Source organism: Astatotilapia calliptera, chromosome 1 (assembly GCF_964374335.1).
Source record: "Astatotilapia calliptera chromosome 1, fAstCal68.1, whole genome shotgun sequence".
Classification (NCBI taxonomy): Eukaryota; Metazoa; Chordata; class Actinopteri; order Cichliformes; family Cichlidae; genus Astatotilapia; species Astatotilapia calliptera.
The window spans coordinates 14,254,237-14,275,000 of record NC_137422.1 but is presented as its reverse complement, the minus strand read 5'-3'; the positions used below and the strand labels follow the sequence as shown (position 1 = coordinate 14,275,000).

Genomic DNA, 20,764 nt, shown 5'->3' with positions numbered 1-20,764 from the left:
CTGCTTTCAAATGTTTTTATTATAGTATTCCATGGGAACAGGCATACACCATTTTCCAAGATAAGAAAAGGTTTCACTAAATTGTACAATATTTAAACCACCTGTGACTGCAGCAGACTTGAGTGTTTAAGTCCAAAGGGGGAAATAAGGAGCTGTCTTTTCTTTGCGCTCCCACCAAAAAAAAAAAAAAAAAAATGCATTTGAGAAAAAAAATGAAAGGGGGAAAAAAACCAATTGAAATTATAATACAACTATATTCACATATGTAGAAGGAAAGTCCACCCAGAATACTTCCACACACTGTATAAAGTGGCTAATGATGATGTGTTTGAATTTGCAATCAGATCACTATTTCATAAAAAGAAAATAAAAAACCCACAAATGTAGCCCAAAGAGGTGTGACATTTTAACATAAATCCACACTGACGCTGAAATAGTTCGCATCTAGACTTCTATATTTACATTTTCTACATAGGCAGCAGAAAGTTTGAATACGCCCCCCCCTTACTTTACTCCCCCCCAAAAAAACCTTCTATTTCCACATGTGTCCTTTTTTAAAAAGCATGTTACGAATGCTGTATGAAGACCGATGGGCTTTGAAGGTTGGCTACCTGATCTAAAAGGTATGTCAATAGTAAAAGGGGTACACAAACTTTCAAAGAACTGTCTCCAAGATCCTGACAGAGCTTAAAATTAAAAATGCATCTGTTCTGAAAAACGGAAGAATAAAAAGGACTCTCCCCTGCTTTGTGCGAAGGCAGTTGTCAGCAAATATATTTGTCTTTGTAGTAAATGTGGTGTAACATGCCAGAACAGTGTATGATACAAGGGTGGACTTTTCCTTTGATGCGGTTTGAGTTTGTGAAACTTGCTGATCTACTGAATGTGGTCTATGAATGTCCTGGACAGTGGGGATGGGACGGGGCAGAGGTTATGAGTTATCTGTCTTACTGCTACGGCTCCTCTCCTCCTCTTCATCGGAGGAATCCCCTCCATAGGGCACTAACCCTGATGTATCACTGAACACTTTAGGCTTCTTCTCGCACACCTCGTCTTGAACACCTGCAAGAGCACAATAAAGGAAAAAAAGAAAAATGGAGAGAGAGAGAGAAGTAGAAGAAAGGTGGGAGATATGAGCAAGAGAAAAAGAGAAAAGAGAAGGGGAGTAGACAAAGCAGGAGAAGAAAACAAAAAGGAAACCCATTGAGGAGCCCCATATTAGCGGTGGTTTTTGAGTTCGTTTGATCCACAGCCAGGGGGAGGGAAGATATCAAATGAAACGGCAGCAGATCACACATCCATAACAGGCAGGTCCAGGGACACATGTTGAGAGAGAAAACAAGGGAAAGACAAAAAACATATACAAGAAGAGCATGTTAGTGAGTTTCACCAGCGGAAGGTTTCACACAGGTCTCCACTCCTCCCCCATTGCTCCACGGGGGGGAGATGCCATTTCATGTAACAGACAACACCACAGAAGAAATATCTGAGTACTCAGGCTCTCAGAGTATTAGGAAATAAAGAACAGCATACCCAATGACGCGGTGCTGCTGGGCAGACTCGCTGGATCATCCGTCACGGCATCTCTTGGCCTTTTGCGTGCAACAGCGGCGGGAGCCACGCAGGGAGGTGGCGGGGGAGGCATCAGAAACCTGAACAGAGAAAAATATGAATATCTACGCTACACAAGACTCATGAAGAACAAGGGAAAAACAATGATCTATGAGCAGACCTTTCTACTTCTTTCTCCTCGCCAACACTGGGTGCAGGAAGGGTGGACTCCTGATGAGTTGGACCCTCTGGAGAGATGGCGTAGGGCTAAAAAGACAGAACATTCAAGCCTTTTTACAAACTTTCAAAAGAAAAAGCTTGTCTCAAAAGAAAATTATTTTAGCATGTGAAAACCTTGGAAGACACTCAGAGCTTCCCATTTGCTTCAAGTTATTTTGATACTCAGCTAAGGCTGCAACAAGATCCAGCAAGTTTGCTCACTTACAAAGAAATGAACAGTTGCTAATTTTTATGGTAGTTCCAATGTAATGGAGAGAAACCAGGAAAAAAAACAACTATTCAATAGACTATCCCATAAAACCCGGATCCCACAGATAGGCTGTGTGGCACAGAGATGACAAATAATTACTCCTGATCTCATTCAACTCATTATGTGTATCAAGCAAACCTGTCCAGTTACTTCAATTTAAACCTGTCCACCATCATGAGCAAGACCAAACAACAGTGCAAACATGGTGACAAACTACAAAGACACATCTTACTACTGTCAAACTATACTTTGAGATCAAATATTCATTTCACTCATCTACATGTAAATCATTTCAGAACTTTTATGCAGTTTCTAAGTGAGCCAGCTAACAAATTCAAGCAGGGGATCAAATTAATATTTCCCCCGCTGTATAACACAGACCTCTTGCATGGACTAAGGCATTAAAATCTTTAATATTCTATTTTAAAATATCTGAATTTAAAGGCAGATCTATAGTAGGGAGCAACTAGAGAGAAATCTGCTTATAAATTACAACCCAAAGTGCTTTTGATGGGAGATAATAGGCACTACAGCTTCAATAAAGTTTGTTTTTGAACTGAGCACTGATAAAACATGATCAGATTTTCATCCAAGCCAAAGTTGTGGCCAAATGCAATCAAACAAAAACAAAAAAACCCCAAAACAAACCTGTTGTACTTTTCACATCTTTACTGAACAGTAATCTAATGTTATCTTCCTAATTGGAACATGTTGTTAGTACAATACAATTTTATTTATATAGCACATTTAAAAACCCGAAGGCACACCAAAGTGCTTCACAGTAATATGGAGAGTCAGCATAAGTCAATAACAGGGTACAAATCGGGCACAAGCACAGGCAGCATAGAGGCACTAACAGACCAGAAGAGTTAGATAAATACAAAATCTGCTAAGAAGACAAAAACAGCAGTAAAATTAATAATAAAATAATAAATTTAATAAAACTTAAAAGATTTAAAAGTGTAAAATTTAAAAGATTTAAAAGGGTATTAACTGGTCAGGAAAGCCAAGTCAAATAGATATGCTTTTAATCTTGATTTAAAGGATTGGATAGAGTCCATGGCTCGAATAGAAGCAGGGAGGCTATTCCAAAGGCTTTGTTCAGCTGAAGCAAAGGCATGATCGCCTATGGTCTTCAGTCTAAACTTAGGTTGGGCCAGGAGTAATTGACCTGATGATCTTAATGCACGACAAGGAGTGTACAGATTGAGGAGGTCAGTGAGGTAGCCGGGCGCAATGTTATTCAGGATTTTAAAAGTGAGTAGCAAGATTTTAAGCTCAATGCGATATTTGATTGGTAAGCAGTGTAGATCAACAAGACCCGGAGTAATAGGGTCAAATTTTCTAGTTCCAGTAAGAAGGCGAGCCGCAGCATTCTGAACAAGTCGCAGCCTTTGAAGAGAGAACAGTAGAGAGAATTACAGTAATCTAACCTGGAGGTCACAAAAGCGTGGATAAGTTTTTCCAGGTCCCTGTGTGGTATATAATGCTTAGCTTTAGAAATCTGGCGCAGTTGGAAAAAAAACAAAACAAAAAAAAACCAAAAACAGATTTAACTACAGATGATACTTGCTTATCAAGCTTAAAGGAGCTATCCAAATAGACACCCAGGTTACGCATAGAATCAGAGAGACAGTTAGCTAGGGGCCCCAGCAGGGCAACAAGCTGGTCTCAAGGAATATGGCTGTCGAACACCGTAACTTCAGTTTTTTTCTCATTTAAAATGAGAGAATTATCTGACAGCCAATCTTTAACCTCTCTCAGGCAATCGTACAGGGAGTTCAATGATGCTGACAAATCATCAGTCAGTTGACGATAGATTTGAATGTCATCAGTGTAAAAGTGATAAGAAATATTGTATTTTTCAAATATGGAGCCCAAGGGTAGCATACACAAAGAGAATAATAGAGGGCCCAATACAGACCCCTGGGGCACACCACAACAGAGAGGGGCAACAGAGGAAGAGTATCCTCCCATCACAACAGAGAAGGATCTATCTGTGAGGTAAGAATTAAACCAGTTAAGGGCAGAACCCTTGATGCCTACAACATGCTCTAGCCTCCTCAAGAGTATATTATGATCAACCATGTGAAAGGGTGAAGACAGATCCAATAAAACTAAAACGGCAGGGCGACTAGAGTCAGCAAATACAAGAAGATCATTATAGACTCTTAGAAGGGCCATTTCAGTGCTATGGTGTGGCTTAAAGTCAGACTGGTATTTGTCAGTAATATTATTTGCAACTAAGTAAGCCTGTATTTGAAGACAGACTGCTTTCTCTAAAATTTTTGATAAAAACGGAAGTTTCGAGTTTGGCCTATAATAGGACATACTTTAACTAGGGGTGCAACGATACACAAAATTCACGGTTCGGTTCGATACTTTGGTGTCACGGTTCGATATTTTTTCAATACAAAAAAAAAAAATGTTCATGCCTTTTTAATTTGTCATTTATTAAAATTATAAATATATATTTTAACTCAAAAGTACAGTTTTTAAATTTAATGTTGCTGAAACAACAAAGTAATAAAAAATTTTTTTTATCTGATCGAGAAATCACTCATCTTTGGAAAAGAGAGTTTATTACAGAGAAATGGCTCTTTCCAAAATAAAAGCTATACTATACACTTCTTCTGGGCTATACCCTCAGCAGCATATTAAACATATCAGGTCCCCATAAGGAGAATCATGTGCTAACAGCTGTCTAGGGTAAAGTTTGTAGCATGCGTGCTTGTTGTTTTTGTCTGCTTCCACTTGTCTTTGCACTAGGATGATGTCGGAGTAAATGTGCAGTCATATTCGTTGTGTTCCCCACTAGTGCTGTCAGCGTTAATCTCGTTGAAATGACGTTAACTCCACAACACCGCAAATCTCCGTTAACGAGCTACCGTGGATCGCCCCGTGCATGGGGCTGGACGGCCAACACGTTAACGAGCTAACTGCGCTAACACACTAGTTCCCACCATGTAATTGAGCATTGCGTGACACATCCAACATACTGTTTTACTTTTGTCCATGACGTGCTGACCTTCAGGGTCATACGTCACATGAAAACCAAAATAGTTCCAAACGCCAGATCTGAATGAGGGTGGGGGAGGTTCAATTTGCCATGTTGCAACGACAGCTTAACTTCTGTCTCACTAGCTTGCCCTGCGCTCAGTGAATCTGCGTTCGACTACTCTGCCTAGGCTGCACTGTCGAGTGCAGATCCACTGAGCGCTCAACACAGACAGCATCGTCAGAAGTAAAGTTGATAAAATAAATGAAAATTTTTGTATTGTTCGATACATATGCGTACCGAACCGAAAGCACTGTATCGAACAGTTCAATATCGATCCGAGTATTGTTGCACCCCTAATTTTAACACACACTTTTTCCAGCATGGGCTCTAAATGATCATGCACATGTAGAGTGGAACTGCTGGTGTTTTATTAGCACAATAGTGATTGCCTATATTTCTGACACCATTGAAAATCCGAAAACACAAATAGCAATGGCAGAAGTCACAGATCCCCTCCCCGTATTAATCTTTTTTTTTTTTTTTTTTTAAATTAACACAGTGATACAGATGAAACTAATGTCTGTGATCAAAAAACACTGCTTAGCTCCGTTTGATGGCCATTTGTATTACAGACAATAACTTTCAGCTTAAACACTTGTGTAATTTGGTAAACAACTAACTGGGAAAACAGAAAGCAAAAGAGACGGTCAGTATTTATGCTGAACAAACTGAAACTAATATTTTCATACAATAATTTCATGAGCTATAATTATGTGTAATTCTGTTCAATGTTGGTTGTTTAGCAGTGATGCCTGAAGCTTCTCTGTTTAAAACCAGATGGACTAATCAGCTGCAATTCAGACAGGTTTATCGGTGAGTAATGGTCATGTTAAAATGGGCAGAATTATCTATTAGTGATATGTACAGATGTTACTTTTCAGCTAACCTTTTCATCCTTAGCCCCCTCCTGGAATTGATGCTTGGGACTTCCTGAGTCAGGGGGGGTATTTAAAGATCCTTCAGGCTCCACTGTCTCACTGCTGCTTGGATCCTTGGGTAGGGCAAAACCAACACATACACATTGATGCTGCCACAGGACCTTAAGAGAACTAAAACTCCTCCTAAAGACCTCGATGACTTTCATGTCTTATTGCACTTCTAGTGTAAACTTGCACTGAAACTGGAAACTGATTAATCTATTCAGTGGTTTTAGCTATATGATGTCACAGTTTTTGATGGCTCTTCCAACAAGCAATTAAAAATGTAGCACTCTAAATCAGCTGACTAATAAATGGGAACTTTAAGTAGTGGCAGCTTTAGACTTTTATAATTACCTGAACAAGATAGGGATGCGGTTTCCTAGGACACACCGGATACTGAACCATTGCCTGAGAAGATGGAGGGTTTGTCGACAAGTTAGAATGACTTGGGGGACCATTTGCCTTACTCCAATAACCAGTGGCTCCTGGATACGCTGAATAGCCGCCAGCATACCCATTTGCTGGGTAGTTATACCAGGACCCCTGGCTAGAGTAATTGCTATTAGGTGGAAATCCATGTACTGCGTATGCTGAAATGAAAGTATAGAACCCTGAGTTAATAGCACATATCACATGGATCAATAACAGGGTGTTTTGACAACTGTGACCTACTATTTCAAGCAATTGCTGAGCCACTAAAGACGTCACGGGAGGATTAATTACCACAAGGAGAACGAAGTTAGTCAGTACCTTACATTTGGTCACCCTGTTGGAATTTGCCTGTTTAGTTACAAGACTTAAGAAGAATACTCACACTGTGTCGAGCCCGTGGCTGTGTATATCGACACCATACGTGCATGCTCAGCTCTCACCTAAAGAATGAAAGAAACATTAAAATGATGTAATGAACCAGACAAAACTGCAGCTCTATAATCAGAAAGTTTTGTGGGTAGGTGCAGAGCACTCAAAACCTATCTCTGGAGATCAGGTGGTTCACACTACCACTTTCACTTTTGGAGGTGGGTATCAGTGAAAACTATACGCTTTAGTAGCTTCACTTTCTTACACCTCCTGTAAGACTTTCATGCAATACAAATCCCCTCTGACACAAATACAGTGATAACAGTGTGTACTTACGGTTTCCAGGAGACTCTCTGTGAGTTTCTTTGCCGATTCCAATCCAGCTGCATTTGGGTGGCTGTAACAAAGGTCCATTGTTAAACAGGATGTAACAGACTTAGTAAAGGACTAAAGCCACATATTATCATTACATAGACCAACTGTGAAGCCAACACTGTGCCATAACCTTTAAAACTTGTGCTTAATACGTGCTAGCTCAACTCACTGGCAAAGAAAAAACAAAAATAAGCTGCTAGACTGTTGGAATAGCAATAGGAAAGGTAATTTACAGGATTTACGTCATTAAAACTGTTTTTCCAGTTTCTACAGAAAGTTTTGTCTTTTCAAAAAGCAGAAATCTCCTTGGATGAATTCTGTGCCTCTGGATCTCTCCCACATCAATGGTCTGAAGAGACACAACTCTGGCCTACACCTGAACCATTTAGCACATGCTGCAGATGCGCAGCGTTCATCAGGTTAGTAAAACTAGCAAAAGCCATGCAGCAAACGACCATTCATCTGCAAGCAGGGCTCTAACACTGAAACCACACAGCACATACTGAATGTGTGTATATGTCATTTAACGACTCTTCCAATTAGAATGAACATACCTGATGTAGACATAAAGAGGTTCAAAGGACTCTCGTTTCGATGCTTGTTCTATGTAGCCAGAACCTTTTCCTCTGAGGAAGACTCGAGCTCCCGTCTCTGTCTGGATGTGACTCAGGTACGAACCTGCTGGACCCTCAACCTTTTCTTTCACATTGAATGAAGGCAACGCTTGGTCCAGACCCACAAAAATCTTTGTGTGCACAAAACTCTGAAGAGAAATAAAGACATGGTTACCTTACCAATACCATGTACCTTATGGCTGTTTAGTGAAATCATGCTTGACATTAGGCAAAAGTGCTTTGTAAGCAGATGCAGTAATCCAAGGCTTTTCACTGTAGACCAGGGACGTTCTCTCTGCTCCTTAATTTTGGAGGCAGGTATCAGTGAAAGCAACATAGTCTCCACTTGCTTCACTTTCTTTACCTCCACTCCCAATAACCTAGTCTGCATAATTAATTTTATATTTCATAACCCTAACTTTATCTTAGGTTTTGAGTAATGTAGCATTGTTATACACCCAAATAAACAATCCTACTACTGTGTGTCCCTCAGTTTACTGCCTGACTACAGAATCTTTCTCACTAAGCACTGTTAGTCTTGAACCTTTGGTTACAATGTACAGCTTATCTGTCTTTGTCCAATACTTAAGGAGACATAAATAACAAAATTAAAGATCAAGTTGTTGATATTTAGGGTTTGATGAGTTCACACAAATTTGACTTTATTTTTTAATCATCTGCCTACCCCTAAATGAGGAGCTGCTGGTCGATGACCCTGGGCTGGCACTGAAGTGGTATTGGGCATCCGTGGCACAGTAGAAGGAACGACAGGTCGAGGCGGCTGAGGGTAGAGAGTGAGCGGTGGAATTACAGGCACCTGCTGTCCCCCCGAGGCTGCTGAGGTCCTCATCACATCCTCAGAGATGATCTCCTTTATCCTGATTACAGCCTCTGTTGCAAAGAAAAGTGACCAATATTTGAGCATCTGCCACATCAATTGTTACATGCTGTGACATTTGTGAATTACATTAGATGATGTCAGCCTCAGCATATTAAGCCAATAAAATGTGCTACTTACTGTTGACTTGTTCTTGGGTCTTTCCCTGAACGTGCAAATACAAAGGTCTTTGTCTAAAGGAAAGAAAATCGGTCATGGACAACATTTTACACTCTTTATCACTGCAAAACTCATTAATTCAGGTTTGTCTGTTTACTTTTATTAGATGAACTTCACTATTCTAGTAAATAATTAATGTAGATTTTCTTAAGACACAATATGCAAATGGGTGGGAAGGGGGGGGGGGGGGTCTACTTTTGCAGAAACAAAGTATTAAGACTTGAAACACATACCCTGCTGCTATTCCCTTTTCAGTTTCTGTCATGAAATGACCTTTTGTTGAAACGATGGCTCCACTAAACTGTCGAATCTGAAAAAGGTAAAAGAAGATTTAAAAAAAAAAAAAAAAAAGATATTTTAAGAGACAACTTGTTTTAAAAGTGTGACAAAAGTGTTAAATGGAACACTGCTATGGTCACTTTCCACCAACCTCCTCCTGTGTTTTGCCTTTAGTAAGAAGGTCCCTGCAGTTGAGTGGTACATCATTTATGTCGACTTCAGTGACCACCATCTCTTCTGTAACAGCTGGCACAGGCACACTTGGAGGAGTCTAAAATATATGAAATAACACAGAAAACTTAAACTCCATTAATAACGACAAAAACATACATGATACAGTTATTCAAAGCAGCTCTCTAACTGCACACCTTTGCAAGTAATGGTGGAGGAGTCAACAGCTTTCCTTTTGCCATCAACATAGCATTTATTTTAGCAGCCATTGCTGCAGCCATTTCAACTCCTCCCTGAGGAGATTTTCCTCCCGTTTCTGGTGCCTGGGAAACTGTGCTGTTTGGTCCAGAAACGACTCCTGACAATGAGATAGGGTGGGCTGCATTTTCACTGCTCTTCTGCTGGTGTATGTCTACACTCTGTTTAGGCTGGGCTGGCTTATCCCAACGGCTGGTTAGGCACCTGAAAAAAAGATATACTATAACATATAACATACTATAACTATAATACTATAACAATCCAAGTTTATCAAATTATTTATTGACAGTATTCCTATACCTAACGCTTTTTCATCTTTATTTCTTCCTAAATGTTTTCCATTATGTCTTGGGAAATACTTTGTTTTGACACGTGTTACGCAAATAAAGTTATTATTATTATTTGCCTAAAATAAATATAAACAAAAAACAACTCCGTGACGTCAAATAAAAGGGGACTAGGTATTTTAACCTAAGGACAGCCTGAGAAATACTACATGAGCACCCATATTACCACTGTCCAAACCAGTCATTGGAATTTAAAGTATCGGCACAACATTTTGTCTGTGCTATAACGATCTGTTTAGATACCGTACACTAATACATTGTGGTATCACAAGACAAATTGCCTAACACTTCGCTGATGATGCTAAACAGTAAACGTGGTGAATAGCTGTTTATTTTAGCCAATCGTATTCCGCGTTACTAGACATCTGTCATACCGGTGCATTTCAATGTTTTAACAATCTTTCGTGTGTAAAATCTGTGGATTCTGGTAACGGTAGAAGCTGTTAGCTAACATATTAGCAAATAAGACGGCGTTAGTCATTGCTAAGCTATCAGACGCCGAGAGCTAAGCTAGCTAGCTATCAAGTTACGATACGGTTTCACGAGTTTTTCCAATAAAATATAATTTTGGTGTACACTGAACACATAAGCTCAGAGTAACCCATGTATGTTGTTGAATTTTTTTTAGCGTCAAATAACACCCTGCAATCTAACTTTTACTAACAGGCCATGGTAGTGCTGGCAGTTAGCAGATTAAGCTAACAAACACTAGCTTACTGTTCGGTGAACTCTGCAGTGTGGCGTTAGCTTGTGTAACGACTAAGTTCTAACAAACTAAACAGACACTCACGGTGTTTGCCCCGTCATTCCTGAAGACATAGCACAACTCCACTAAATAGATAGTAAATTGATACTAGTTTTCGGATACAGTACAAAAGCTACACGGCCTTAGCCATCGGTCTTCTTTCTCTCCTGCTCCGGCGATTTCTTCTGACGACTTGTCGCAAAGTCTGACTTGGCGGAAGCGGAGCTGTCCTCGTGTTCTGGAAGAGTCTCTCTCACTTTCAGTACGCTTCATAACAAATCAAGGCTCACCTGGTTAACGTAGCGTTATGCTAGCCTGTTGATTTAAAATAAAGTAAAAGAAAAGAAACACATTAAAAAGTTTATTTTTTTCTCCCCCCAGCATCTTAAACCAAGGACAGCGCGAACACAAAGCGCTTATTTTCCCATTTTGCATGCAATCTCAGGCCGAAAGCATCAAATACAACATGTCTGTCTTTTTGTACAGTTCCGCATTTGCTCGCGTTGCGTACCTTATTGTGTCTACAAGAGAGACATTATGAAAATTTAGTGCCATATTTCTGCTGCCAATATTACCATGCACAAACCGTCCTGTCATTGTTGTGTGTATGCTTGTACCTGCAGCTCAATGTTTAGTGCCTGTATATAGTAACCAGGCAATACATCCGTCAGACAGGCTATATATGGGTCAGTTTTGTTAAACAGACAGCTAGTATAACTGTACTTTAGGCACAGACAGTAAGAACTGGCAGCCTTCATGCATTTCCTTTAAGGACTTGGAGACTATGTTCAATGTAGCCAAAAAAAAAACAAAAAAAAAACAACCCCATCCCACACATATTCACCTGTTCACACAAACAGCATGGATTAAATGTGTGTTATGAGCAGTTTCTATAGAAATTAACAGTTTGTAACACTGTTAAAGAGGAAGAGGATGAACTTTAAATGACCCGTGTTTATATTTAGCTGACAAGGATCTCTAGCAGCAGCAGTGTGACTTATTGACTCCCATGTGCTGGGAAAGAAGTTGGAAGTTGAACTACATTGTCTGTAAAAAGGCAAAACCTTGAAGGGAGGAGGTTGTGGTGGATATATGGGTCGGCTAAGTGATGTAAACACTGAAGACTGTTGTTTATTTTCCATTTCCTACCAACCAGCAAGACCGTGTTCTTTCTCCAATACCTCAATGAAGCAGCTTAAAAAAATAATTAAGGAGTATGTACTTTGAACCAGAGTTAAAAAGTCCCGTTTTAACCATATGTGGGAGGATCAAAAAGAAAATGAAAATAAGAATCTTACACGTGTCTTATTTTTCCTCGAGGTTTGTAGATTAAAAAGAAAGTGCTACAGAAAAAAGTAGCCTCAGTCACATGTTACTGTGTTTGTTTTTTCACCATTTTATACTATATTGAAGTGTGTCACACGGGGTGTTATCCGGCTGCCATGTAGTTTGAGATGCTTCACAAAATGTTGAAAACCTTTTATTTAAATTAAGTCAAAAGAAAAGAATAAACTAATGGAAGTAACCTGAAGAGGCAGACACAGAGTCTTACTGCAGGCATGAAATAAATGAGCAAGTCAAAAAGAAAAAAGGCATTGAATCATAGACATTAAATATATAATTGACATTATTTTATTTTTCATTGAATAGTTTCTAATTTTTTTTCCCGTGCCTTCAGACCAATGTGTATCAGAAGGAACAAACAAATCCCCTGATTGCGTGTACATTTCTGTCATTTGAGAGAAACAACGATAATCGTGGTCAGCGCATCTTGTTAACCACCATTTGCTTAGCTGTTATGGCATTTAATATACTGTTTAAAGAGGAAATATTCTTAATAAGCGACAATCTTTAACATATATTAGTATCCTAATCTGAATCCAACCTTGAACAAAAAGCTGTTCCCTGGGTCTGTGCAGAAGGATGTTGGACAAGTGGCCAAAATAGAATGATGTTTGATCCAAAAACAAAGAAGAAGAAGAAGAAAAAAGAAAATCAATACAAGGTGGCCTCCAGGAGACTGCTTAAAGACAGTGATAGACAACTCTGCGATCCACATCCTTCTTAACCATTTAGTTCTCTGTATACATGCTCTGCGTGACCATCCCATTCAAAAGTATTCAGATAGCTATAATGGTTGATCTCTTTTGCTGCAAATCCAGTGTAAAATTCATTGTCTATAAAAATATTGAGATTTCCTTGAACATAACCTTCTGACTATGTCATAATAAAAACTCCAGATGTCTGTTGCAGTTGCACAGTGGGATGTACTGTATAAATATTGTATAAAATAAGGCAGTCTTTTCAGTAGGATAAACCAGATACAAAAATTTCTGGGAGACAAAATTTTTCAAGTCCAAAATGTTTTCACATATTTCTGCTGTTGTCAAATGTCGAGCGGTTTACAGCATTAAACCAAGAGCAAGGGATTGTTGCAGCAATGAATACACCCACGCACTCGCAGCAACAACCAAAACACACCCACACGCGCATGCGCGCGCACACACACACACACACACACACACACACACACACACACACACACACGCGCAAACTCCCGATGATCAACAATAACAGCTTATTCTCCAATGCAACATCCCATCCCTGGACAAATCACTGAGACGTAGACATTTCTAATATTGTTTACAGTGCAATACAAAAGTGTTCATTCAAACTGGTACTGTACTTTTGATAAAAAAAAATTTAAAAAAAAAGTTTAATATGGTAATGCTTCATATGAATAATAATTGTGAATTTTCGAGAGTTATAGTAGTATTTGTCTTCATTAGCTTTGGCTTTTCTCGCTCTTCATAAATTCATTTTGTTCTCGTCAACTAATTCATTTAGGAATTTTTATATAGAAAATATGGAACATCTTAAGAAAAATGTACACACCAAATCATCTGCAGTTAGATACCTACGATTGTGATGTTGAGGTTTTTGTCTCTCAGCGGTGGCCTAAGAGAAAGGTCCACCGCCCCCAACCCATAAAGAAAGCATCTCCTCTCACATGTCTACTAAGATAGCTATGTGTCAACTTGGTTGGGTTTCTCTCGGACACGTGTGAATATTGCCCCAAAACAAAAACAAAAACAAACAAACAAACAAAACAAAGGAAAGCAGTGGAGTGTTCTTTCATGGTGTGACCTCCAGGGGGTTGAAAGAGCAGTCCTGCCTTGCTGCGAGCACAGGAATGGAGGTCAAAAGTGATTTCACAGCCTGGTTTGAAAAGATACATTTTTTCATCCAGACCACGCTTCCATCGAGTCTTTTCAGTAAACAAGCAGTTTTTACTCAAACAACAACTTCACAGGCAGACAGGAGTGCCCACGTGGCGATCGGGGAGGGACGGGTGCTTCGCCAGAAGACCGCTAACGACCCTCTTTCAGTCATGTCACTTGACCAGCTACACTGTGATTGCCTGAGAGGCACAAGAAGTTCGTAAGGATGCTGCGTGTCCGTGTCTGTTTGTCACAGTTCGCGTACGACAGGCTCGTAAAGCCCGCAGCATTACAGCTGCAACTGCCTGTCAGGAAGGAAGTCCTTCTGTGGTTCTCTGTATGGACGGACATGTGGACGCTCGGTGTGCTACGGAAGCAGGAGAGTGAAGGCGAGGAAGCCCCTTGGCTGGCTGGGCTGGCAGGGAGAGAGACCCCCCCCAGCCAAGAGAGAGAGAGGAGGTCTGCCTCAGATTACAGAGTCCCAGGGCACAAACACTGCAGCACCTACTCGGGAGGTGGTCGCAGGCTGTGCAGCTTCCTCTCATCCAGGCCTTTCCAATACTTGAAGTTGTTGTCCAAGTGCTGCATAAGATTGGGGAGGTCTGCAAAAGCTGGGGAGAAGAAAAAGCAAGATCAAGATGAGGCTTAAAGATTACATTTTGTTTCAAAGATAGTACGACACATTTATATTTAATAAACATCTCTATCTCACTGTCACAGTATAAAAACAAGCAGCAGCATCTGGTGCTGAAAAATGAAGACAGCGGAACGTGACAAAAACTGCTGTTCCTCCGACGGCCACTTTGGTTCTACCAATGGCCGAATACCCAATAAAAGTGATGGATCAAATTAATATTATTATTATTATGAGAGTCATAATAAACTGAATCTGCCTCGCTATGGTTTCATGTCATTTCTGCACAAATAACCAATACTTGCAATACAGACGTGTGTGTGTGCACGGGCACACAGGAAAAAAAACAGAAAAGAGAATGAAACCATAATACTGACGTAATCCACCATTTTGGCTCTTCAGCTGTCATCCCTCCACTCACATGCATGCTAACTAATTACAGGGGGATAAATCAGTTAGCGTTGTATGTCGGCACTAACTTTAATTAGATAGCGCGAGTCGTAAACCAGTCGGAAGGTCGGTGGATCGATTCCCCGGCTACTTTTTGGGGTCCTTAGGGACTAGAAAAGCGCTATACAAATACAGGCCATTTACCATTTACTTTTCTCTGAACGTCAAAGCATCCTCGGGCAAGATACTGAACTCAAAGTTGCCCCTGATGCATGCACTGGAGTGTGAGTGTATGCATGAATGCACTTAGGTGGAGGGGAAAAAAAAGTGCTTTTATGACAGGGTGAATGAGGCTTGTAGAAAAGCACTTTATAAGTAATAATTTACCATTACAGAAAGTGAGGAATAAACTCCATTTTTTTGTCCCCTGTATGTTTGGGGCACATTATGGAGAATTAGTAACCTCCTCTGCCCCCAATGGTGTGTCAGCTGTCGGCTTTTACACGGAGAAAAGAGCACGATTGGACTTTAGAGCAACCTAATTGTCACTTGAGAGTGGTTCTAAACAACTGAAGCATCACAGCCCACCCCAAGTGAATAACCTCTTGGTATACAAGCAGATATAGAGCACGGCTACTGCTACAGCAGCCAATGCAAGCTGTGTCACCAAGTGAAGTCACTGAACTAGTCCTCTCAACTGTGTTTGTGGTTTCGGTGCCTTTTGCAGCATTTTTTTAATGATTATCTGATAATAACATGGCTGTGTGAAAATGTAGGACTATTTTATTTGTGAGTTAGCACTAATTAGAAGACATCTATGTGCATGCGATGCTCCCTAACAGTCTACGGGCGTGCCAATCCATCCAAGCTAGACAACACTAGCAAGCTTACCAGGATGATAACATCTATAGTGTATCTGCCTACAGTATAAGCCTTTGGATTAATTTCTTTACAAGGCAACAAAAGGCCATGTTTGATGGCACCAAACACCGAGTATGCTTGCTGTGATCTAATAACACTGAGAATTTTATTATGGCAGTGAAAGACAAATGCCAACTAATCACATTACAGCGAATAACTGAACCTCCTACGAATATTGGTCCTGTGCATGCATAGGAATTGACACAAATATAGATATAAAAGTACTTTTTATGTCATGCTGTGCAGACTTACCGTCCCATGCATCAAACATGTCTGTAATGAAGTAGTCTATGAAGGAAATCTGGGACTTTGGGATGCTACAAGTGTTTCTGTCAAACACAGGCATGACCACCGGTAGACCTTGTCTCTTCTCCTCGTCAGTCTGCATCAGAGATAAGAGCGCAAGGAGTCATCAATCCCAGTAAACACATTACAGCTGCTTCCTGCTGGATCCATATCCACACGCATTCAACACCATGTTATTTTTTGCCCCTTCTAATCACCTGTGCAAAATACTCCTCTGAGATTCGTCCAGCCCATTCTATACAGAGCTCCTGAGGCCTACATGGATTGGATATGTCTGCACATTTAATCAGCATCCGCTTGACAAGGATGCGATTCTCGGGGGATGTCAAGACGCTTTTGACAGATTCCTCATCGTTGTTTCCCTGTATATAAGGAAAGAAGAAAAGAAAAAGCAAACATTTACCAGAAAATAAACTCAAATTCAAGTTTTTAGTTAAAATCAACAGCACCTTACAAGTGTACTACTTCACGAATAACCTGATATGTCTTTACAAAGAGCAGCCCTGGCAGCTGATAGGGTTTAGTCTTCTAGACGTTTAATTATGCGTTACACTTCCATGTAAATGAGCACAGCAATCTTCATGAAGTCACAACATATGGGTTGTACTTTATGTTACAAGACTGAATTCACTGAGAGTAATGTTAAACCAACCTGCAGAAGAAGATCCGTTTCCCCTAGCAGAGTTATTTTATTCCCGATCTTTGTGTTTTGTCTTACAGTCAAACGATATTATGTTTTTCCCTCAAGGCACTCTTTTATTAACCAAACCTGACCTTCATCACATTTTACATCAGACACAAACGCACAAGCCCTCTAAAAATCCTACACTTAAAAAAGCAATACAGCTTTTAAATGTCTGTGTTGAGCATTCCACACAGGGATGAGAAAGATGGTAGCAAGTTGCAAAACTCTCCCCCCACAAAGACATCTGTACCACAGCAAACACCAGTATCATCATCTCCCTAAGCCCTTAAGACACTGTGGCTCGCTTACTGTTGGTGTATCATTATCTGGTTTATTTAGGGGGGAAAGGGGAAAAAAGGGAAATTATATTTCCTCACAGGTATGAAATCTATATTAAAAATCATTTGAGAGTGTTCCAGTTTCATTCTCACCCCATTCTCCTCCAGAGCAGCCAGTGGTTTGTTGATGCTGTTGACAAACTTGTTGACATGCTCAAAGTGTTTGGTCATCTCAGTTGCGAGCACCATGTCAATGATGGCCTGTCGTAATGTTCGATATTCATTCCTTGAGAGAAAGTGTTGACAGAAATCACGTGGGTAAGGGAGAGAAAGACGGGGAGAAGTGAAAACAGAGAGTGAGATGACAGTGTGGTAAATAGCCTGGAAACCCGTGTGAACAGTTTTCCCCTTCACTACAGTGACAGTGGCCATGAATGAATGCTTTGTTCACCTTCCCCCTTGGAGGGGACCAGCAAATGTGAGCTATTCTGTTTTGGGACTCAAATCACATTACTACCCTGCTGCTGTCAGCACACACAAACACACAGTATCACTTTCATCAGTGCATAAGGAGACTTAAGTCCTATGATACTTCAGATCATGTGCGTGTCTCAAAGTGCTTCCATATGTTAAATATAATGAGCCTGACCTTGCATGTTGCAAAATCTAAAGATTTTGTAGAGCGTGCAAAAAAAAAAAAAAAAAAAAACGTAAAATAAAATACCTGGAATCATGGTTTATCTGATCAAAAGTCAGCAAATTCACTTAAACTGAAATAAATAATTAATCCCAAAATAGAAATTTAGTAATCAGTTTTCCAACTCTGTGCAAGCAAAGGCTGTGTGGCAAATATTAGTCCTTTGAGCACACAGTGACAGCAGATTATACTAGACATCAAGCTGTCTAAACGATAACTAATTTAGGCCTTGAGGCTTCAAATGTAGCTACATCCTAAAAATTCCTCCTCTTAACTCAGTTATTAGGGAAAAAGCTTAAAGTCTGGACACCTAATACATTTATGTTTGGGGAACTTGTGGTGTTTTACAGAGCTGCTGGCAGTAAAAGCAAGCGCACAGACGGCCACATCATAAATCTCCTACCTTTCTATGTTTTTGAAGATGTTGCACTTATCATCTCTCGTGGTGATCTGGAAGGCCAGTGCGGCATGGTGACTCTCTAGTACAGCTGTGTCATTATAGAGGATGGCCAGCTCGCTTCCTGCATTGCAAAGGAAGCTGTTGGTACGGCCTGGGTGGTCCACATCGTGCACGGTAGCAGCAATCAGGGCGGCCACCTCATCAATGGGATCCAGACTTTGCTGTTGGTAGAAGCCAATGAAGTTAAAGGTTGGCATTTGAATAGCCTAACCGTTATCAGGTGAATGATAAGTTATACTAACAGTTGGCACAGTATAACCTTCTACTATTATAACATTTATATAACAAACATTTCCATCTTTGTTCAGTTCTCTGTCAAGATGATCCCACACTGCTTTAACAATGTTGAGATCTGGGGTCTGGGGAGTCCAATCCATGACTGATATTGTTCCACTGTGCGTTCTTCTACCCAGGTTTGCTTTTACTGCACTGGCAGTGTGCTAAAGATGAAGCCAATGTTTCCAGCTGGTTTTGCATAGAAGATCTGAAAGCATTTTCAGATTTTATAATTCCATCAGTTTTATATTCCCAACAACATTTGTTGAGATTCAGCCCCAAACCATCAGAGAACCTCCACCGTGTTTTATAGATGGCTGCTCACACTCATTGTTGTACCTCTCTCCTGACCTCCTCCGTACACACAACAACAATTTGAACCAAAATTTTCCAATTTGGATTCATCATTTATTAAGACCTGTGGTCACTGATTTTCATTTCAGTTCTGGTGTAATTTTCTTCCCGTTTCCCTTCCTTAGGAAAAGCTTTCTTGACAGCCACCCTTCCACTGAGACCATTTCTGATGAGACTTCAGTGAGCAGGAAATGAATCAACTGAGGATTCAGATTTATCTCTCAGATCGTTTGCTGGATTGGTTCCTCTTTCCTAAAGACATGACTTTCAAAAACTGTTCATCTATAGTGTTTTTAGGGCTGTCATTTCTTCTTTTGCCTCCCATTTGTCCAATTTCCTCACATTTTTTAAGAACATTTCAGCAAACAGTTCTTTGGGAATCATCGTGTTGGTGAGGAAAAGCTATATGTCCATCAAACTGAGTTATCTTTGATATTTTTCATAGATTCGACTGAAAAAGTGGGAAAAAATATTGTTTTTGTGACAGACTGCTTGCTGACTTGTCTGTTACGTGTGGACACAATGCTGGTTCATTGCTTAAGCTAGATGCATTTTTATGCTGAGCTGATTCAAAGGTCAGTGTTAAATGGAGTAAAATATGGCTGCTGTAAAAATATAAATAAAATAATAATGATAAAAATAATAACACAAGAAAGTCTGACTCCTTGGAAGCATAACAGAAAGAAACGAGGAGTGGCTCAAGACTTTTGCACTATTCTTTTATCAATACACATTTCATGTCTAATGCTAGCCAGAAAACAAAAATCATTTAGTCTTTAAAGCACTTGGTTTTTGGGTTGTTTTTTTTTTTTTAAGCTTTGTTCTACTTTTGATTTGAGGTATATTTAACACATTTAAAGAGTATGCTATACAACAGTACATAACAGATTTTAAACCTGCTAACCCTGCAGATTTCAAGGGATTTATTAACCATGGTGATATAACTTCACAGTTTATGGGCTAAGCCAATGAAAGATCACTGCACTGAGTTCAGAAATAGACTGTTTGGTAAGCAGCTTTAGCCACTGCACATCACCCAACAGTTACTGAGCTACTGACACACATGGACAAAACCAAGACTTTTTAGGATAAAGTAGACTCAGACAAGACAAGTGACACCCAAGACCGTGCTGAGACTTCTGTCTGACTGTGTTACCTTCCAGCATTTAGTTACTTGTAGAGGTCTGGGTCCAAAAATCAGAAATGGTGAACTCTTGCAAACAAAAGTAGGGCAGGCTGCTGAAGCTTTAAAAAACTATTTTATCCATCTATAGCATCTGGTTCTGACCGAAGATCATTCAAATAAACCACAAGTGAACATTGTTTTTAATTCTAAATGATACAAGTAATTAGGAAATATGAGCTTAATTTGTAATATACTTTTTAAAACTAACATTATTAATTTACCTTGACCCTCTCTTTGCAGAGAAAATAGGCCGTTGCATGCAGGACATCAGCTGCATGGGTAGAGTTGTGGTAGGAGTTACTCGAGTGGTAGTTCGCTTCAATGACTTGTAGCCAGGAGCGCAAAGTGGCTTCAGGGCAGTTTAGGAACTCACAGACCCCAAAGCGGGAGAAGATCTTCAGGCCCAAGTAGGTCAGAGGCCTGTGGGATGATTGAACATGAAACTTTAACACAAGCTGTCATCGCGAGTCTTCTTTTTATTCCCCCCCCCCAAAAAAACACACAAATCAATCCTGCAGCATTAAACAGGTTCAGCCTCACCGTTTCAGGGTCGCCGCCTCCAAGTTGAAAATGTCAAAGTCCCAAGAGTCCTCATTCTCCATGGTCTGGGCGATTCGAGGGGGGATGTCGTTTAACGACAGAGGAGTTGTCAGGTGACTGGGGAGATGGTGGGGCTCTGTGAGGAAA

At 40.1% G+C, this 20,764-nt stretch overlaps 2 protein-coding genes across 3 annotated transcripts in view; both read right to left on the bottom strand.

Moving 5' to 3' along the window:
• Window position 1: 1 nt before the first annotated feature.
• LOC113020227 (KH homology domain-containing protein 4-like) lies at window positions 2-10,891 on the bottom strand. Of its 2 annotated transcripts, XM_026164008.2 has the most exons (14): window positions 10,715-10,891; window positions 9,517-9,781; window positions 9,300-9,419; window positions 9,103-9,179; window positions 8,831-8,883; window positions 8,498-8,703; window positions 7,753-7,961; window positions 7,160-7,220; window positions 6,837-6,894; window positions 6,377-6,612; window positions 5,989-6,093; window positions 1,733-1,818; window positions 1,534-1,652; window positions 2-1,062 (listed from the first exon to the last, which is right to left on the bottom strand). In XM_026164008.2, the coding sequence occupies exons 1-14, from the start codon at window positions 10,741-10,743 to the stop codon at window positions 932-934; spliced, it is 1,755 nt and encodes a 584-aa protein (XP_026019793.2). In that variant the 5' UTR covers window positions 10,744-10,891; the 3' UTR covers window positions 2-931. The 2 variants fall into 2 exon arrangements, with proteins under 2 accessions (XP_026019793.2, XP_080144659.1); XM_080288533.1 differs by lacking the exon at window positions 5,989-6,093.
• A 2,585-nt stretch (window positions 10,892-13,476) lies between these two features.
• Window positions 13,477-20,764, bottom strand: part of pde8a (phosphodiesterase 8A) — a 51,395-nt gene continuing 44,107 nt past the window's right edge. The window contains exons 16-22 of the mRNA XM_026163964.2: window positions 20,618-20,753; window positions 20,299-20,497; window positions 18,205-18,422; window positions 17,258-17,390; window positions 16,339-16,503; window positions 16,088-16,217; window positions 13,477-14,501 (exon numbers count right to left, since the gene is read on the bottom strand). Coding sequence (XP_026019749.2) covers window positions 14,395-14,501; window positions 16,088-16,217; window positions 16,339-16,503; window positions 17,258-17,390; window positions 18,205-18,422; window positions 20,299-20,497; window positions 20,618-20,753 — 1,088 coding nt within the window. The 3' untranslated portion in view covers window positions 13,477-14,394. The remainder of the gene's footprint in view (window positions 14,502-16,087; window positions 16,218-16,338; window positions 16,504-17,257; window positions 17,391-18,204; window positions 18,423-20,298; window positions 20,498-20,617; window positions 20,754-20,764) is intronic.